General features: G+C 44.3%; 1 protein-coding gene across 2 annotated transcripts in view; it reads left to right on the top strand.

Annotated features, from left to right (window-relative positions):
* The first annotated feature begins 2,004 nt into the window (after positions 1-2,004).
* The window catches only part of SLC71A2 (solute carrier family 71 member 2), a 69,529-nt gene continuing 51,191 nt past the window's right edge, over positions 2,005-20,342 (top strand). Inside the window, exon 1 of one of the 2 annotated variants that reach the window (XM_002708223.6) lies at positions 2,005-2,509. In XM_002708223.6, the coding sequence (XP_002708269.3) occupies positions 2,402-2,509 (108 nt within the window). In that variant the 5' untranslated portion in view covers positions 2,005-2,401. Of the gene's footprint in view, positions 2,510-4,411; positions 4,463-20,342 lie in introns of those variants that run through there. The other variant, XM_089336429.1, reaches the window with a different exon arrangement.

The raw sequence follows: 20,342 nt of genomic DNA, 5'->3' as shown, positions 1-20,342 counted from the left end.
AGAGAGCTTGGATTCGGTCTGCCTGATTAAGTGAGGCGATGAGCACCTGCGGGCGGCTAGCAGCTTATGCGCCGCAGGTCACCGAAGACAGGCACGAATTAACATCAGTAAGGCCTCCCCACAATACAGCAATTAGGAGGCTTGGATTCGGTCTGCCTGATTAAGGCGGTAAGCGCCAGCAGGTGGCTCGACCAAAGTATGAGCCGCAGGTCACCGAACACAGGCACGCATCAGCGCCTAAAAACCTCCTCACAACATGGCGAAGAGAGGACCCGGATTCGGTTTGCCTGATTGATAGGACTTGTAAGAACCTGTGGCAACTCTAGCAAGTAGAGCAGAGTGTGTGCCGCGGGACACCGAAGACAGGCGCGTATCAACGCCAAAAAATAAAAAGAAAGGGGGATCTGTGGGGAGCAATTCGGACTAGACTAAGTTACTGGAATTAAGACTTATTCTGTGCATCTGCTCTCCCACAATATGGCGCTGGGAGAGAAGAAAACAGCTTTTACACAGCTGCCTCCAGTTCAACCAATAAACTGTAGGACTTGCTCCTGATTGGAGAGCAGCGTACTCGGCGTGTGGGCAGCCGAGTTGGGATTGGCAGAAGAGGACTATAAAGGAGGAGAGAGACGGCATGCACCAGGAACATCTAAGGGAACACCCGTGCAGCCCCCAAGAGAGCCGGCCGGCGGTGTGCTGCTCCCCCGCGGAAGTGGGGAAAGTGGCTAGGGGGAACCGCCCTTCTACGGAGGTGGAAGGGATAGTAGCCAACCCGGGAAGAACCAGCAGCAAACCCGGGGAGGGCCGAGCAGACAAAAGAACAGCGCAGGGTCCTGTGTCGTTCCTCCACGAAGACGGGGAGCGACATAATGGTGCCGTGACTCGGATATGAAGCCTAGGCAGGGTTCAGTGTTGCTCCTCCACGAAGAGGGGGAGCGACATGCATGACCTATTTGTAACATCAGAACACGGAAATCAACTGTGGACTGATCAGACTTAATGGGATGTGGTATCTCACCAGGTCCTTTTGGGCCAGTAATAACATTTATGGTGCCAGGATTTCCATATGTCATCACCTTACCCAAAGTAGATTGTCCTCATTTCACAGATGAATGTCATATTCACACTTGTGCTACCAACAAGAGGCTCTGGAACCACACCTATGTTTTTAAAACTGAGCTATTTCCATCGTCTAGGTAAGCTGTTTGTCGCTCTCTCTTTATATTTTGCAGTGGAGCAGAACATAGAGTTACAGAGCATATCCCATTTCCCCAGTCAGTACTCCAGAGTCGGGCTGTAAATCAGGATGCGCCCATCTCCACCTCCTATTTTGCTGCTGTAGTGTAGTGAGCACCTTGTTAGTTAAGCATTTACTTCAATCTCTTCCTGAAAGTCAATGGGACTAAAGAGGCACCCCAAGAGCATCCTAGTTGGATCTCCCCACGGGAGAGTTCCCAAGGCTCAACTTGGTCATCCAAATAGGTCTCAGTTCATTTCCACCGACACAGGAGTTTTCTGTGCCTACCGAGTTCTGGCAATCTCAGACAGTCCTGAGTAACAAGAAATCTCATCCTGTGTTCTGTCATTGTGGCTCACTGAGTGCTCATTCACTCATCTGTGCACCTGCTCTCCATTATCAGTTCTGGTTGCTTGGTAGCTAGCTGGGTGGTTGTCTTGACTAGTTGGCCACTTTTACCAAAAGTTGCTTAGCCACTTTTACCAATGGTTTTAAGTCAATACATGCTCTACACACACGGCATTAAAACGCAGTCACTCGGTGGGTTGGCGCCAGACCTTTGTCATTAACAGATGGTCCCCGCCCCGCCCCCTTTCCCTTTCAGTTTCCTTTTCCTTTCCCCCCACCGCCCCCTTTCCCTTCCCTTTCCACGCCCCCTTCCCCCGCTGCGTCTCAGGAAAAAGGAACTAAACTTGGGGCCCCGAGAGATGACGTACTTCCGGCGCGCCGGGCCTTCCTATCGCCGCGGCAGTAGAGTCGAGGGGTAGGCGGGGCCTGAGGTGGGCGGGTCGTTGCCGTAGGCTAGTTGGGCGGCTGGCCGGGGCCGGAGTGGAAGCTGAGTGCTAGGCGGGTTCCTGGACCGCCGGCCTGTGGGGAGCAGGAGCGGGCAGTATTCGGCCTTCTGACCACCTGACCGCCACCGACTCAGCCGGCGGCGGGAGAGTTGAGGGTCTGGGCGGCTGGCCCAGTTGCGGGCCTGCCCTCTGCATCTTCGGGGCTCCAGCCTCATCGCCCTCTCAGCCCTCGGCGTCGCCGCTGGCGCCGCCGCCCTACCCGCAGGCCGCCGGGGGCCGCGGAGCCCATGAAGGCACGGGCCCCGCCGCCGCCCCCGCGGCGTTGCTGTCGACCCGGAGCGCCCCGAGCCGGCTCGGGCATGGCCGCGGAATGAGCGCGGGGCCGCCGCGGGAGCCGGAACGGAAAACGGCGTCGGAGCCCGAGGCAGGAGTCATGCCGGAGAAGCGCGCCGGAGCGCAGGCCGCGGGCGGAGGCTGGGTAAGTGCATCCAGGGTGCGGGTCTGCAGTCCCGGGAGGTTGGGCTGGGGTCCGGGACCGGGTACCTGAGCGAGCGCAGACCTGGATTTGAGGCCCGAGTCCGGGAAGCTGAAAACGCGCTGGCCGAGGTGCAGGACGGTGAGCGAGCGTGGACCCGGGTCCTGGGGCCCGAGTCCCGGGAGCGGAGTGTGCACCTGCCGGGGTATTGGGAACTAGGCGAACCTGGGCCGAGTGCCGGCGAGCTGGGCGGAGGCGCGCGGGTCCGGCCAGGGCTTCGGGGAGCGTAGTGCATCCCTCGCAGATTTTCCTCGTGACTTCTGCGCGCTAGGCAAAACTTCAGACGATTTGGTTGGTTTTTTTTTTTTTTTCAAGAGGTGCCACGGAAGTGGCACAGTGCATGTAAATAGTTCCGTTGTTTCTGAGTTCTTCGTCGCTGTGACAATCGGTACGATTATCGGGGCGCGGTTTCTGCCCAAGCCGACTTAGACTGCGTGTTGGGAGCCGTTAGGACCGCATTTTCGGCCCCAGGCTCCCGAGCAGCGAACGGGGAAGCAGGCGGTGGAGGCACCGAGATCTCCCGCGCCTTCCGCGTCCTCCAGGCTGACGAGCGATTGGCCGAGAGGGAGCTGCGGGTCCCAGAGCCCCCAGAGGAGCAGGTTCCCTGGCCGGCCTCTCTGACGGTGGAACGGGGAACCGTGGTGTAATTGGTCTAGACTGGGCAAAGCAGGCCTTGTTGGTGGCGTTTGCTTTTTTTAAGCATGGAGGATCTGTTATTTCTTCAAGGATTTTTCAGTGTTTTTTGGTCTGTTTAGAAACTGAAATTTGAAAAATAAGGGGTATCTGAGACCATGCAAAAGTTTTGCCAAAGAAAAATAGGCATTTTATGAAAATTAAGTATATGCAATAAACTAGATTTTTTTTTAGCTTAACATATCTAATTTTTGTCTGCTCAGTTTACGCATAGGCCTTTGGTGGTGTGAATCCCCGCTAGCAGTCAGGAGGATGGTGAAGGAGGAGGAGCAGTGAGTAGAGTGGAGACAGCAGAGCTGGTTTCCATCCCAGTCTCCCGTGTGCGCTTGGGCTCTCATCCACAGCCTCCGAGACATATTAGCAGGAACTGGATCCCAAGTGGATCTGGAACTCCAGTGAGCATTCTGATCTGGGATGCCGGCATCCCAACTGGCTGCTTGACCCACTGGGCCACAACATAGGCTCCACCAGTCCCAGTTAAAACAGCTGTGCTCCCTCTGGGCAGGGTATTTGGCAGGCTTGGCCTTTGTACTGGCTAATCTGCCAAAAGGAAGACCTAGTTCCAGCACAGGTGCTCCCTATTTTTGAAAAAGCATGGAGGACACTTTATTTCAGAGGTCAGCTGTATGTAATGTGGAGAGCTCATGTTGTCACGGGGAGAGAAATTCTGTGGAGTTGATTTCTCTCATTTTGACTTAGATTTGTCATCTTCCTGATGCCTAAACAAAACTGAACCAGCAGCTCCTCCTGTCTTCCTTGAATTGGTGGGCAGTAATTATTTACCAGTGGCCAAGCTGATAACCTAGTGGTAGCTCCCTTCATCCCTTCCTATGCCTACAACAACCAGAGAATTCAACTAATTTTACTCAGTACAGATTTAGGGGTTTTTTGTTTGCTTTATTTATTTATTTATTTATTTATTGACAGGCAGAGTGGACAGTGAGAGAGAGAGACAGAGAAAGGGCTCCCTTTTCCTGTTGGTTCACCCCCCAAATGGCCGCTGCAGCCGTCGCACCACGCTGATCCAAAACCAGGAGCCAGGTGCCTCTCCTGGTCTCCCATGCGGGTGCAGGGCCCAAGCACTTGGGCCAACCTCCACTGCCTTCCTGGGCCACAGCAGAGAGCTAGACTGGAAGAGAAGCAACCAGGACTAGAACCGGCGCCCATATGAGATGCCGGCACTGCAGCCGGAGGATTAACCAAGTGAGTCGCAGCTCCGGCCCCCAGGTTTAGGTTTTTATCCACTCCTGCATTCGTTTGATCATTTCTTGAGCATATTTGAACCAGTCTTTGACCATCCCCTTTGAGACCTTTGTTTATGTTACCCTACACATTGCCAATTTTTTTCACCTAAAGATAGACAACTTTTTTTTTCTTTTCTTTTCTTTCTTTTTTTTTTTTTATTTTTTGACAGGCAGAGTGGACAGTGACAGAGAGAAAGGTCTTACAACTTTTAATGTAAGTAAAACGTTATGAGATTCTAAAATTAAAGCAATCAGATTTTTCATAGCACAGTGTACAGAAATTTACAAACTTCCTGTACAGAGTAGTATGATCTTTACTCTTGAGCAAGTTGCTCAGTACCATGTCAGTAATCTTCCACTACTTCCTGAAAGCTTTCTGCCAGCTGTTCACATTGCAGGCTTGCTTCTGTTTGCTTCATCTGGTTTGTCAGATTAGGCATGTAAATAAGGTCATTACTGCTGTCCTTAATTTTTTTTTCATTGTATTCCTATGCTTTACAGAATGAAAAACTTGCAGGTGGAAACACTATTAGCATAGTGATTAGGTGAGCGTGCTTGGAATCTCAGTTTCCACCTTTATTACTTGTGTAATATTGAATAAGTTGCACAGTCTTTCCTAATTAGTTGTAGTATTTACATGTTAGGATTGTGGGGTTGCTACAACCTGGAATCTAGTTAAGCCCTTAATAAATATTAGCTATGGGACTGGTGCTGTGGTGTAGAAGGTTAAACCTCCACCTGCAGTGCTGGCAGCCCATATGAGCACCGGTTTGAGTCCTGGCTGCACTGTTTCAGATCCAACTCCCTGCTAATGTGCCTGGGAAAGCAGCAGAGATGGCCTAAGTAGAGAATGGCCTGGAAGAAGCTCTTGACTGCTGGCTTCAGCTTGGTCTAGCCCTGGCCATTGTGACCATTTGGGGAGTGAACCAGCAGTTGGAAGAACTTTTTATCTGTCTCCTCCTCTGTGTGACTTTGACTTTCAAATACATAAATATTTTTTAAAAAAGGAATTATTCTGAAGCAAAAAATTGAAATCTGTATTTTTTTTCATAATATACATTTCTCATGAACTAGTTAGAAACCCCTCACATGTTCATATCATATCCCAGTACCCCCAAATATGTGTTTTTCCTACTTGAAGTTTCAGGCTAGTACTACGTCCAAGTGCTGTGTTCTGCAGCCCCCATGACTTGATTTCATTTTAATGTTTTGGTATTTCCTTTTAGCTTAGTTCCATGATACTCATGGCTTCAGATTCTTAGATGCTACCGACAATCACAGGGAGAATGGCTCATGTACAGGGGAAATCAATTGATGATATTTTTCCTACCTTATTTAGCAAGAAATCTAGTTCATCCACATCTTCACTGTCACTTGTTTGATTTTAGCCCTTCTGATAGGTCTAGTAGTATATCACTGTGGTTTTAATTTGTACCTCCTTTGGCTAGTGATACAACATTTTTATCCCCTTTGACAAAGTATCTGTTCATATCTTTTGCCTATTTTCTTGTTGGGTTATTTTCTTGTAATTGAGGGATGTAAGTCCCTTATCAGATGTTTTGCAAATACATTTTTTTAAAAGATATTTATTTGAAAGGCAAAGTGAGAGAAGAGAGAGAGATCTTTCATCTGCTGGTTCAATTCCCAAATTCCCACAGCCAGGGCTGTGCCAGGCCAAAGTCAGGAGCCTAGAAACTTCTTTGAGGTCTCCCACGTGGGTGACAGGGACTCAAGCACTTGAGCCATTGCTGCTGCTGCCTTCCAGGATGCATTAACAGGAAGCTGAATCTGAAGCAGAGGTACCAGCACTCCCACATGGGATGCAGGCATTTCAAGTGGCTATTTAATCTGCTGTACCACAATACCTGCCAGTGAGTTAATTCTTTTGTGTGGTATAATGTATGGATGGAAGGTAGTTTTTTGCTCATAAATAACCAGTAATGTTATATGCTGAATTCTCCTTTTGCACCTTTGCAAAAATCAGTTGTTCAGGGACAGGTGTTTAGCCTGTCAGTTAAGGTGCCCATGTCCCATATCAGAATACCTGGGTTTGATACCTGACTCCATCTCCTGACTCCAGCTATCTGTTAATGCAGGCACTGGGAGGCAATAGCGATGGCTCAAGTGGCTGACTTACTGTCAGGCATATGGCAGACCTGGATGATGATGATGTTGATGATGATTATGATTACATGTATGAATTCAGTTGACCCAGCATCCTTTGTTGAAGGGACTATTATTTTCTCATTGAGTTTGACACTTTCACCTAAGTCTCTTGGCCATAAATGTGTGTTTGTGTGTCTGGAGTCTCAGTTCTATTCCATTGGTGTGTGACTAGCTTTGTGCTTGTTTCACAGTATTTTGGTAATGGTAGCTTTGTAGTAAGTTTTGGAATTCAGAAGTAAAAGACCTCCAACTTTGTTTTTTAACATATTTGGCTGTAGGGAATCTTTGCAATTTCATATGAATTTGAGGATAAGCTTTTCCATTTCTGCTAGAAAGTCATTGGGAATTTGATAGGGAATGCTGTGAATCTGTAGATTACATTGGGTAGTGTTGACATCCAAACTGTGTTGAGCCCTTCCTGTGAACATTAATACCTTTATTTATCTAGGTATTTTGGAATTTTTCAGCAGAGAGTTGTAGTTTTAAGTGTAGTTGTAGTTGTTTACCTTCCTGATTAAATTTTTTCCCTAGATGTTTTATTCTTAGATGCTATTGTAAATGTAGTTATTTTCTTAATTTTCTCCTTGGATTGAATTGCTTACTGCGGGTATATTGGAACAGAACTGATTTTTCCATGTTGAGCTTGTATGCAACAAGTTTGTTGAATTTAATTGTTCTAATAGCTTCTTGTGTTTTTTTTTTTTAATTTTCTATGTATAGGATCATGTTATCTGTAGATAGTTTTGTTTCCTGCTTTCCAACTTTGATGCATTGTATATACCATTACCTTTATTTTTTTTTTATTAATTGACCAGATTGAAAATTCTAGTTCCATTGAATAATAGTGGTGAAGGCAAGCATCCTTGTTTCTGGCCTTAGGGGGAAAGTTTTTGGTCTATTTTTGGCTATTGAATTAGTAACTGTATCATTCATAAATGTCTCATCATATTGAAGAAGACCCTTTTTATCTCTAGTTTTTTTAGTGTTTTTATCATGAAAGTGTTGAATCTTATTAAAACCCTTTTATCCACTACTAGAGATAATATTCTACCCTTAATTTTTAAAAAGTACTTATTTATGTATTTATTTGAAAGACAGAGTTACAGAGAGGCAGAGGCAGAGAGAGAAAGAGAGGTCTTCCATCCGCTGTTTCACTCCCCAGATGGCCACAATGGCTAGAGCTGTGCCAATCCGAAGCCAGGAGTTTCTTCCAGGTCTCCCATGTAGATGCAGGGGCCCAAGCACTTGGGCCATCCTCTGCTGTTTTCCCAGGCCATAGCAGAGAGCTGGATCAGAAGTGGAGCAGCCAGAAATCAAACCGTCGTCCATAAGGGATGCTGGCACTACAGCGCTGCCCCCGAAAACTTTTATTTCAGTGGCAGACAAATGAGGAGCGGGGAGGGGAGAGATACACAGAGATCATCTCCTGTCTGCTGGTTCTCTTCTCCAACTGCTTGCAACAGGTGGACTGAACCAGATGGAAGCCAGGATCTATCTGGATCTCCTGCTTGCTGCCTCCCCAGGGTGTATATCAACAGGAAGCTGATGTGCTAAATAGTCTTTCTTTTTTTTAAGATTTATTTATTTGTTTGAAAGAGGGAGAGACAGAGGTCTTCCATCCCTAGTTCACACCCCAAATAGTCACAACAGCTAGAACTGGACAGATCTGAAGCCAGGAGCCAGGAGCTTCTTTGAGGTCTCCCACATGGGTCCAGGGGCCCAAGTACTTGGGCCATCTTCTGCTGTTTTCCCAGACATATTAGGGAGCTGGATCAGAAGTGGAGTAGCCGGGCCGGCACCGCGGCTCACTAAGCTAATCCTCCGCCTAGCGGCGCTGGCACACCGGGTTCTAGTCCCGGTTGGGGCGCTGGATTCTGTCCCGGTTGCCCCTCTTCCAGGCCAGCTCTCTGCTGTGGCCAGGGAGTGCAGTGGAGGATGGCCCAAGTCCTTGGGCCCTGCACCCCATGGGAGACCAGGAAAAGCACCTGGCTCCTGGCTCCTGCCATCGGATCAGCGCGGTGCGCCGGCCTCAGCGCGCCGGCCGCGGCGGCCATTGGAGGGTGAACCAACGGCAAAGGAAGACCTTTCTGTCTCTCTCACTGTACCACTCTGCCTGTCAAAAAAAAAAAAAAAAAAAAAAAAAAAAAGAAGTGGAGTAGCCGGAACTTGAACTGGCAGTCACCAGCCCCTCTAAGTAGTGTCTTAACTGCTAAATCAAACAACCTGCACCTCCCCTTTATTTTAATATATATTACATTGATTTTCATGTTGAGTCATTTTTACATTCTGGGAATAAATCTTTTGGTAATGGTATATAATTGTAATGTGCCCTGACATTTGATATACTAGTTTTTTGACTTTTGCATCAATTTTTTTTTCTTAAGATTTGTTTAATTTCTTTATTTGAGAGGTGGAGTTACAGACAGTGAGAGGGAAAGACACAGAGAAAGGTCTTCATCCACTGGTTCACTCCTCAAATGGCCACAACAGCTGGAATTGTGCCGATGTGATCTGAAGCCAGGAGCCAGGAACAACTTCTAGGTCCCCCACTCCTGCTTCCCAGGCACATTAGCAGGGAACTGGATCGGAAGAGGAGCAGCTGGGACTCAAACCAATGCCCATATGGGATGCTGACACCACAGGTGGAGGATTAACCTACTGCGCTACTGCATCAATATTCTCTCTTTCGGGTTTTTTTTTTTTTTTTTTAATTTATTTGAAAGCCACAGTTACACAGAGAAAGGAGAGGCAGAGAGAGAGGTCTTCCATCCACTGGTTCACTCCCCAAATGACCCCAACGGCTGGAGCTGCGCCAGTCCGAAGCTAGGAGCTTCTTCTAGGTCTGCCACATGGGTGCAGGGGCCCAAAGACTTGGGCCATCTTCTACTTGCTTTTTCAAGCCATAGCAGAGAACTGGATTGGATGTGGAGCAGCCGGGACTCGAATCGCTGCCATATGGGATGGCGGCACTGCTGGCAGTGGCTTTACCCGCTACACCACAGTGTCAGATCCTCAATATTCTTAAGGGATATTGTTCTGCAGTTTTCTGGTAGTGTAAGATAGTTTCTTGTCTGGTTTTAATATTAGGATAATGCTGGCCTCATAAAATGAGTAGAAAGTGGTCCCTGCCTCTTTTTTCTGGAAAAGTTTGAGAAGGATTTTTCAAATGTTTAGTAGAATTCAACAGTAAAGCCCTCTGATCTGGACTTTATTGGGAGGTTTTTGATTACTAAATCAGTCTCCTTATAAGTTATAAGTTTATTCACATTTTATGTTTCTTAATGATTGAGCTTTGGTAAATTGTGTGTTTCTGGGAATTTATCTATGTCAGCCAGGATATTCCATTTGTTGGCACACAATTGCTCATGTTATTCTGTTGGTATCTTTTATATTATTGTGATTTATTATTGTGATTTACTTATTGTTTGTAGTAGTGTCATCACTTTTTTTTAAGATTTATTTATTTACTTGAAAGGCAGAGTTACAGAGAAGAAAGAAAGAAAGATATTCCATCTGCTGGTTCTATCCCAAAATGATCAGAATCTCTACCAGGTTTCCCAGATGGGTGGCAAAGGCACAGTTACTTGGGCCATCTTTGCTTTCCCTGGCACATTAGCAGAGAGCTGAATCAGAAATGGAGCAGCTGGCACTCAAACCAATAGCATTATGGGATGCGGGCATTGCAGACAGCAGCTTAACCCACTGTGCCACAATGCTGGTCCCTGTATCTTCACTTTCAATTCTAATTTTCTCTTATTTGTGTCTTTTTTGCCTGTCTACCTAAAGTATACTTGTTATCTTTGTTCATCTTTCCAAACAACTTTCAGTTCCACTGATTTTTATTTATCTCCGGTCTTTTATTCTCTTCCTTTTACTAGCTTTCAGTTTGTTTTGCCTTTCTTTTTCTAGTTCCTTATTGGTTTGAGATTTTCCTGCTTTTTTAAAATGTAAGCTTGATAGCTATAAATTTTCCTCTCAGTACTGCCTTTGCTGTATCCCATAAGTTTAAATATGTTGTGTTCTTATTTTCACTTATCTGTATTTTCTAATTTTCACATGATTTTTTTCTTGGTTTGTTGGCTTAAGAGTATATTATGATTTCCACATATCTGCATTTTCTAGGTTTTCTTCTATTACTGATTTGTGGCTCCATTCTTTTATAATTGGAAAATTGCATAATTTCAGTATTTTTAAGTTTATTAAAACTATTTTGTGCAACATGCTATCTACCTTGCAGAATGTTCTGTGTGAACTTGAGAACTTACTGTATTCTGTTCTTGTTGGGTAAAGCCTTCTAGATGGCTCTTAGTATTGAAGTTTGCTTCCTTACAAACATGGCTAGATGGTCTATCCATTATTGGAAGCAGTGTATTGAAGTCTCCAACTATTAGAATGATTCCTTCTTCAATATATGCTTTGTATATTTGGGGCTGTCATTTGATGCTTATTTGTTTATGATTGTTATATCTTCTTGATATATTTATCCTTTTATCAATATGTAGTGTCCATTTTTATTAACAGTGTGTTTTTAGGTTTTTTTTTTTTTTTTTTTTAAGATTTATTTATTTGAAAGGCAGAGTACTGACTGAAAGGGCAAAGAGAGAGATCATCCATCTGCTGGTTGACTCCCCAAATAGCCACAACACCCAGGCCTGGATCAGGCCAAAACTAGGAGCTCTAGGGATTGTGTTCTGGTCTCTCAAATGAATGGCAGGGACCCAAGCTCAAGGGCCTTTTTTTGCAGCTTTCCCAGGTGCTTTAGCAAAAAGCTGGATAGGAAATGTGACTTGGCACTCTGACATGAGATGTCGGCATCACAAGCAGTGGCTTGACTCGATGTGCCACAATGACAGCCTGAACAGTTATTTTTTTTATTCAAACCACTTTTTGGAGTTATAATTAGTCTGTAAAAAGCTGTATGTATCTAATATATGAAATTCAGTAATTTTGGAAATAAGTATATGACTGTCTGAAGTCAACACCACCATAAAGGCCATGGATATAATATTTGTCATAGGAACACACAATGTAAGATCTGTTCTTACATTCTATCCCTCAGAATTTTGGTTGAAGGGAGGATTGGTTCTAGTACTTTTTGCATCCATTTCCTTATATGATATGGATAGTCTTTTCATATAACCTGTTCATATCTTCCCATATACTTGAAATCATCTCTAACATTTTTTAAAGATTTATTTATTTGAAAGGCAGAGTTTACAGAGAAAGAGGGAGAGACAGAGATAGAGAGATCTTCCATCCACTGGCCAGAGCTGGGCCTGCCTGGAGCCAGGAGTCAGGAGCTTCTTCTTGGTCTCTCACATGGATGGCAGGGGCCCAAGCACTTGGGCCATCTGCTGCTGCTTTCCCATACGCATTAGCAGGGAGCTGGAAAAGAAGTGGAGCAGCAGCAGGATCTCATACTGGTGCCCATATGGGATGCCGGTGTTAGAGGCAGGATCTTAATCTGCTGCACCACAAGGCTACCCCTCTAAATTATTTTTAATACCTAATACAATGTAAATACTATGCAGATAGTTATTATTTTGTTTTGTTTAGGGAATAATAAGAAACTTTTTGGATTTTTTTCTGAATATTTTTTATCTGCATTTAGTGGAATCTGCAGGTGTGGAATCAAGGGAATACGGAGGGCCAGTTGTATAAAATAAATATATGGTAGAGCTCCAGGACTTATTTATCTTAAGTAACTGAAGTGTTGGTCTCATTATTTTACAAAACTTTTAATAAAAATAGCATGGCATAAAAAAAGACACAGAGACTAATGGAATGGATAGAGAAGCCAGAAATAAACCCACTTATGTATAGTCAACTAATGTTCAGCCAGGACACCATTACAAAATGGTGAAAGAATCATCTCTTTAATTAGTGATAAATGAAAATTGGGTATCTACATGCAGAATAATGAAATTGGGCTCTTATTTTACACCGTATACAAACATCAGCTCAATAGGTTAAAGGTTTAAATATAAGACCTGAAATCTTTAAAAAGTTTTGAAAAAAAATTTTTTTGATACTAGCGTAGTGACTCAGCTCTCTCGGTTTCTGTTAATATAGAATGTCATTGTTTGTCCTTCCAGAGCAGGTATTTGGGTGATTCTCTTTAAACATCTATTCTGCCAATCTCTGCCTTTTGATTGGCGTGCCTGATCCAGTCACATTGAAAGTTACTACTGCTCCCCAAGCTTGACCCCGCTCCTTTACTGCAGTGTTGCTGGTTAAACTATGGCCTGTGATGCCAGCATCTCACATGAGTGCCAAATTGTCTCTTCCGATCCAGCTCCCTGTTAATATGCCTGCGAAAGCAGCAGAAGATGGCCCAAGTGCTTGGGCCCCTGCCACCCATGTGGGAGACCCAGATGGAGTTTCAGGCTCCTGGCTTTGGCCTGGCCCAGCCCCTGCCCAACCCCAGTTGTTGCCTCCATCTGAGGAGTGAAGCAGCATATGCACGATCCTTATTTGTCTCTCCCTCTCTCTCTCTGAAGTCTGCTTTCAAATAAATAAATAAATACATCGTAAAAAATAAAAATCATGTCCCCCTTGACTAAAAACAAAAAAAGGAAAAGCAAAAAAAGTTACCATTGGTGGCAGATGTTGTGGCACGGTAACAGTGGCTTGGGATTCAGCCATCACATATCAGAGTGCCTAGCACGAATCCTGGCAACTGCAGGCTTTGGGTACAGCTTCTTGGGAGGCAGTAGATGAAGGCCCTGGTACTTGAGTTACTGCCACATACGTGGGAGAGGAAGTTGAAGTTTCTGGCTTTGGCCTGGCCTAGCCCTGGCTATTACAGGCATTTGGAGAGTAAACCAGCTGATGAAAGATCTGTGTGTCACTCACTCATAAATAAATCTTTTAAAAAGATAATAAAGTTGCTACTGATAAGGAAAGACTTACTTGCTCTCTGTTTCGCTCTTTGTTCTGTGTATGTCTTAATAGCTTTTTTATCCTTTATTTCCTCAATTACTGTCGTCTTTTATATTTAGAGGAATTTTATAGTGAACTAATTTGATTCCCTTCTCATTTCCTTTTGTTTTGTATTGTAGATGTTTTATTTTTGGTTGCCATGGAAATTACATGTTACATCCCTAAATTTAGAATAATGTATTTTGGAGTGACACCAACTTAACTTCAAATGAATACAAAATCTACTCCTGTAATTCTTCTCCCTCCTCCCTTTGTGTTATTAATATCATAAATTACATCTTTATATATTTTGTGCACCAACCATCAATTTACAATTATTTTTGTGCATTGTTATTTAATATAGGAAATTAAAAGTGAAGTTACAAACCAAAATTATAATGCATGTTGAGTTTCTATATACATTATCATGTATGTTTAATTACATATGTGTATATAACTAACAGGTAACTTATGTGATTATGTGTTTTTACCTTTTTTTTAAGATTTATTTTATTTATTTGAAAGACCAGAGTTACAGAGAGAGGTAGAGACAGAAAGAGAGATCTTCCATCTGCTGGTTCACTCCTCAGATGGCTGCAACGGCCAGAGCTGCGCCAATCCGAAGCCAGGAGCTTCCTCTGGGTCTCTCACGTGGGTGCAGGGGCCCAAGGACTTGGGCCATCTCCTACTGCTTTCCCAGGCCGTAGCAGAGAGCTGGATCGGAAGAGGAGCAGCCGGGACTAGAACTGGCGCCCATACGGGATGCCGGTGCTTCAGGCCAGGGCTTTAACCTGCTGCGCCACAGCGCAGGCCCCTACCATTTTTTTGAATTGTCTAATATATTGTGAACTTATTAGGCACATTTGGAGCAGTATTTGTTATAAGGCCAGTTAATTATTTTCTTCTCACTATCTTGACGGTCTTCCTGATTCCCCAGTAGCCCGTGAATATTGAGTTTCTTTTTAATTCTGGGTAGTAAAAACATGCGTAGGCCCAGTGACATCTGGACATCGTTGAGACTTTTTTCTCCTCCTCTTGAGATTTTCCTCACATGCATGTGCTCATCAGTAATCTGTTGAGTTTTTTTTTTTTTTTTTAAGATTTATTTATTTATTTGAAAGAGTTACACTGAGAGTGAGATAGAGATAGATCTTCCACTGGTTCACTCCCCAGTTGGCTGCAACAGCCAGAGCTGTGCCAATCCGAAGCTAGGAGCCAGAAGCTTCCTCCAGGTCTCACACGTGGATGCAGGGGCCCAAAGACTTGGGCCGTCTTCTACTGCTTTCCCAGGCCAAAGCAGTGAGCTGGTTCAGAAGTGGAGCAGCCAAGACTCGAACTGGCGCCTATATGGGATGCCGGCACTGGAGGCGGCGGCTTTGCCCGCTATGCCACAGCACCCACCCCACTCCGTTGAATTCTTAAGGTGGATCTCTCCATGTCTCTGGCCTTTTTTGATTTATTTATTTATTTGTTTGAAAAGCATAGTACACAGAGATCCATTCAGTGATTCACTTCTTAAATGGCCACAACAGCCAGGGTTGGGCCAGGCTGAAACCAGGAGCCAGGGAACTCTGTCCTAGTCTCTCATGTCTGGTGGGGGCCAAGTACTTGGACCATCTTCCGCTGTCCTCCATGGCACATTGGCAGGAAGCTGGATTGGAAGCAGAGCAACCAGGATTCAAACTGACACTCCGAGTGGAATGCTAGTGTCACAAGCAGTGGTTTCTCCTGCTGTGCCAGGACACTGGACCTCTTTTGTCTGGCTTTTGGTATCTGTTCTCCTTGGTGTTCTGGCCTGCCTTCCTCTCCCAGGGCGCTCAGCTCCGTCTCAGGCCTGGAAACTCTATCAAGGCAGTAACCTGGGGTAATGGTAAAGCACAGCTTTTTGTCTCTTGACCTTGGGGATCTCTGTCCTTTATTGCCTGGCATCCAGTGTCTGGGAATCTATTTTTTGTTGTTGGATAAAGCAAGAGAGTAATCAGGGTTTGGTTACTCTGTTGGGCCAAAGGAGAAAATCTGTTTCTTAACATGTCCTACTTGGGACATTATGATTTTACTTGTTTCTCATTCAGTTTTTGGCTTTGCTTTATTGTATGTATGTTTTATCTTTCTTTAATATCTGCTGTTACTTCATTTTCTTCTGTCTTGTCATAAGTTTGTTTTGTGGCTTTTAGATCACACTTGAGATAGGTGATTAACTTGTTTTTTAGGTTTTCTTTTCTGATACTCAACTGTCATTTTACATGTGTAATTATCCTTTCTCTGGCTTTAAAAGTTACTTCCTGAGACCAGCACTGTGTCATAGTGGGTAAAGCCACTCTGCCTGCAGTGCCAGCATCCCATATGGGCACTGGTTTGAGTCCCAGCTGCTCCACTTCCAATTCAGCTCTCTGCCTGGGAAAGCAGTAGAAGATGGCTCAAATCTTGGGCCTCTATAGCCACGTGAGAGACCCAGAGAAAGCTCTTGGCTTCAGATCATCTCAGTTCCGGCCGCTATGGCCATTTGGAGAGTGAACCAGCAGATAGAAGACAGCTCTCTCGTTCTCTCTCTTTCTCTCTCTCTCTCTCTCTCTCTCTCGTTCTCTCTGCACCTGTGCCTCCTGTAGTAAATAAATATTTTTTAAAAAGAAATTACTTCCTTTTATACAATTAGTATTTCTGAATGTCACTGGTTTTCCTCCATGTCACTCCTGGGCCATTCTGGAATACTAGTATTTTTATGGAGGAAATGGTGATGACTACTGTGACATTTCATGAAGGTGAGAAGTGAGGTGCACTTGCTAGCAAAGGCACTTGTAAACTGTGGAAAAGTTCTTAATCATATTATCTTCATTTTGGTATTCTTACCAATCCGATTTCTGCACTTTCCCTCTTATGAAATCCACTATTCCACCAGGAATCATATTAATGCTACTTACAGTATTAGAACTGTCCAGTGATACTGAGTAGGTTAGGTATTTTCTTGCCTTTGTCATTTAATCTGAAATCTACTGAATGATCTTCATTTCACTCATCTGATTTTTCTAGAAAGTTTTAGAAATTATGAATTTTATATTTATAATATTTTGAAGAATGTAGTATGCTTTCATTGGATTCTTTGGATAATCTATTTCTTGATAATTACATCTCACTAATTCCTACAATTCGAAAATAGCAACAGTTAGCTAAGATTATAAAATTTTACATGTTTTTATGGACAGATTTATGAAGTACTTAAAGTATCTGCCTCTTTGCAAATAATATAGAAAAGGGTTATTTTCATACTGTGATGCGATAAAAGCATTAAAAACCATATAGATCTGTGGCATAGAGTATGATATTCTGTGAAGAAAAGTAGCTTTTTGTTTTAAATCATTCACCTGTGACATACATTAATACCACAAGTCTTGAAATGGTCACAGACACCATATGGTGAGATATAGAGATTATTTTTGGCATTAGGAATCTTGAATACTGCTTTAAATATTATTTTTCTTTTTTAGTTTACTTTTTAAAGCATTTGATTAACAATTTTTTGGCCGGCGCCGTGGCTCACTAGGCTAATCCTCCGCCTAGCGGCGCCGGCACACCGGGTTCTAGTCCCGGTCGGGGCGCCGGATTCTGTCCCGGTTGCCCCTCTTCCAGGCCAGCCCTCTGCTGTGGCCTGGGAGTGCAGTGGAGGATGGCCCAAGTACTTGGGCCCTGCACCCCATGGGAGACCAGGAAAAGCTCCTGGCTCCTGGCTCCTGGCTCCTGCCATCGGATCAGCGCGGTGCGCCAGCCGCAGCGCGCCGGCCTCGGCGGCCATTGGAGGGTGAACCAATGGCAAAGGAAGACCTTTCTCTCTGTCTCTCTCTCTCACTGACCACTCTGCCTGTCAAAAATAAAAATAAAAAATAAAATTAAAAAAAAATAATTTTATATATTTCTGGAATGCAGTGCAACATTTTTGATCCTTGTAGACAATGTCTGCTGATCAAATCAAAGTAATCAGTATTTTCCCCTCTTTGGCATTACTTTGTGATCAGAAGCTTGAAGATCAGAAAATATAGGTATTGTTAACTATGGTCACCTTACTATGCTGTGTAACACTAAGAATTTATTCCTTCTATATAACTGATTTGGTATCCAAGCTCTAAATCCTCCAGCTCCCACCCCTTCATGGAGGTTTCGTTTGTTTTGTTTTGTTTTAGCTGCTACCTATGAGGGAGAATACACAGTATTTGTCATTCTGCGTCTGGCTTAGCCTATTTCACTTAACATACTATCCTAAAGATCCATAATTTTTTTGCAAATGAAAATTTTTAAATTACCATTCATTTAGATTACTCAGTTGGTAAAACCTATTTGGAGGCCAGACAGTAAATATACATTAAAAGAATGCATTTGACCAGTAATTCTACTTTAATGAACTAATCCTAAGACACTATTTGGATAATATCACTGAAGTATATTTGTAAGGTATCCATACATTAATCACACATAAGCATGGAAGGTCATCTGTAACTTAAAAGGGGCTTGTGGTGGAGTATTAAACTGCTGCTAAAAATAAGGAGGCAACTATGTGCCTATTGTTATGAACAGTGTCATCACATTGAAAATACATTTATGAGGCAGGCTTGTGGCACAGTGGGTTAAACCACTGTTTGGGATGCCTACATACCATATTGGAGAGCCTGGTTCAAATCCTGGCTTACCCCACTTCCAATCCAGCTTTTATTTTTTCTTTCATTCTTTTTTTAATTTAAAGATTTTTATTTGAAAAGAAGGCAGAGCAACAGAAAGAGATCTTCCATCTGCTGGTTCACTTCTGAATAGCCAAGTCTGGGCTAGTCTGAAACCAAGAGTCAGAAACTATCCTGGTCTCCCACGTTGGAGGCAGGTGTAATTGGGCTCATCTACTGCCTTTCCAGTCACATTAGCAAGAAGCTGGACTGGAAATGGAATAGCCGGGACTCCAGTTTGTGATGCCAGCATTGCAAGTAGCGTCTTAACTTGCAGCACCACATGGGAGACTCAGATGGAGTTCCTGGCTCTGGCGTCCGCCTAATAGGAACCAGGGAGAGCTACTGGAGGTGAAGAATGACATTAATTTTTTGCATCCAAGTTGAATTGTCACTGAGAGTGGAGAAGAGGTAGATGGAAAGGTAAGGAGGAGACAGACCCTCTAAAGATAGCTACTTGGGAATGCTGACATTTCTGATACTTGCTTTCATGATACAAATTATTATTACTTGTTACTGATATAGGTTGAGCATTCCTAATCTGAAAACTCAAAATTTGAAATACTCCAAAATCGGACATTTTTGAACACTGGCATAGTACCCAAGTGGAAAATCCCACATCATGAGCTTTGTCTCATACATAAAATTATTTTTTAAATATTAAAATTGCCATCAGCTTCTATGTTTAAGATGTTTATTAGGACAAAGCAGTTAGAATGCTGGTTGGGACACTCACATCCCATATTACAGTTCTGAGATCAGGTTCCATGTCTGTCTTCTAATTCTTTGTCCTACTAATGCAGGCCCAGGTAGGGGTGGGGCCACAGGTAGTTGCATTCTCTAATGGTTGAGTCCTTGCCACCCTTGTGGGGAGACTTGCATTGAATTCCCAGCTCCCAGCTTTGACTTGATCTAGCCAAGGCCATTCCAAGGCATTTGGGGAATGAACCAGCAGATGGTAGCTCTTTCTGAATTTGTGTGAATTTCATGTTGAGACTTAAGTCTCATCTCCACAGTTTCTTACTATGTGTATACAAATTACAAAATATACAAACTACAAAATAAAATTTGAAAAAACCCTGAAATCCAAAATACTTGGGCCCAGGCATTTTGGATACGGGCTACTCAGCCTATACTTGTCCTTTTTTTTTTTTTTTTTTTTTTTGACAGGCAGAGTGGACAGTGAGAGAGAGAGACAGAGGGAAAGGTCTTCCTTTTGCCGTTGGTTCACCCTCCAATGGCCACTGTGGCCGGCGCACCGCGCTGATCCGATGGCAGGAGCCAGGTACTTCTCCTGGTCTCCCATGGGGTGCAGGGCCCAAGCACTTGGGCCATCCTCCACTGCACTCCCTGGCCATAGCAGAGAGCTGGCCTGGAAGAGGGGCAACCGGGACAGAATCCGGCGCCCCGACCGGGACTAGAACCTGGTGTGCCAGCGCCGCAAGGCGGAGGATTAGCCTAGTGAGCCGTGGTGCCAGCCACTTGTTCTTAATCCTTCTCAGTTGTAGGCTTCCTGTTTTCAGCATTTAGGAAGTGCATGCTGCTGCTGGGTGTGTGTGTGTGTGTGTGTGTATATATATATTTTTTAAAGAAAGTCATGACTTGTTTTTGGTTTTTTTTTTTTCTTGTTTGTTTATTTGAAAGGTAGAGTTACAGAGGGAGAGAGAGGTCTTCCATCCACTGGTTCACTCCCTAAGTGGCCTCAATGGCCAGAGCTGGGCCCGTCTGAGGCCAGGAGCCAGGAGCCAGGAGCTTCTTCCAGGTCTCCCACATGGGTACAGGGGCCCAAGGACTTGGGCCATCTTCTACTGCTTTCCCAGGCTATAGCAGAGAGCTGGATTGGAAGAAGAGCAGCCAGGACTCAGACACCCACAAGAGATGCCAGCGCCACAGGTGGCAGCTTTACCCACTACACTGCAGTGCTGGCCCCTGTATATTCTCTTAATTGTAGCTCTATTCTGACTCCTCATGGGACACCTGAGTCTGCCTTAGCAGATTATGGGGCCAGCATAGCTGGTAAAGCCATCACCTGCAGTGCTGGCATCCCGC

The sequence above is a fragment of the Oryctolagus cuniculus genome, chromosome 1 (assembly GCF_051225735.1).
Source record: "Oryctolagus cuniculus isolate XC-2025 breed Fujian yellow rabbit chromosome 1, ASM5122573v1, whole genome shotgun sequence".
In the NCBI taxonomy this organism is placed as follows: Eukaryota; Metazoa; Chordata; class Mammalia; order Lagomorpha; family Leporidae; genus Oryctolagus; species Oryctolagus cuniculus.
This window is presented reverse-complemented; position numbering and strand designations above follow the sequence as displayed.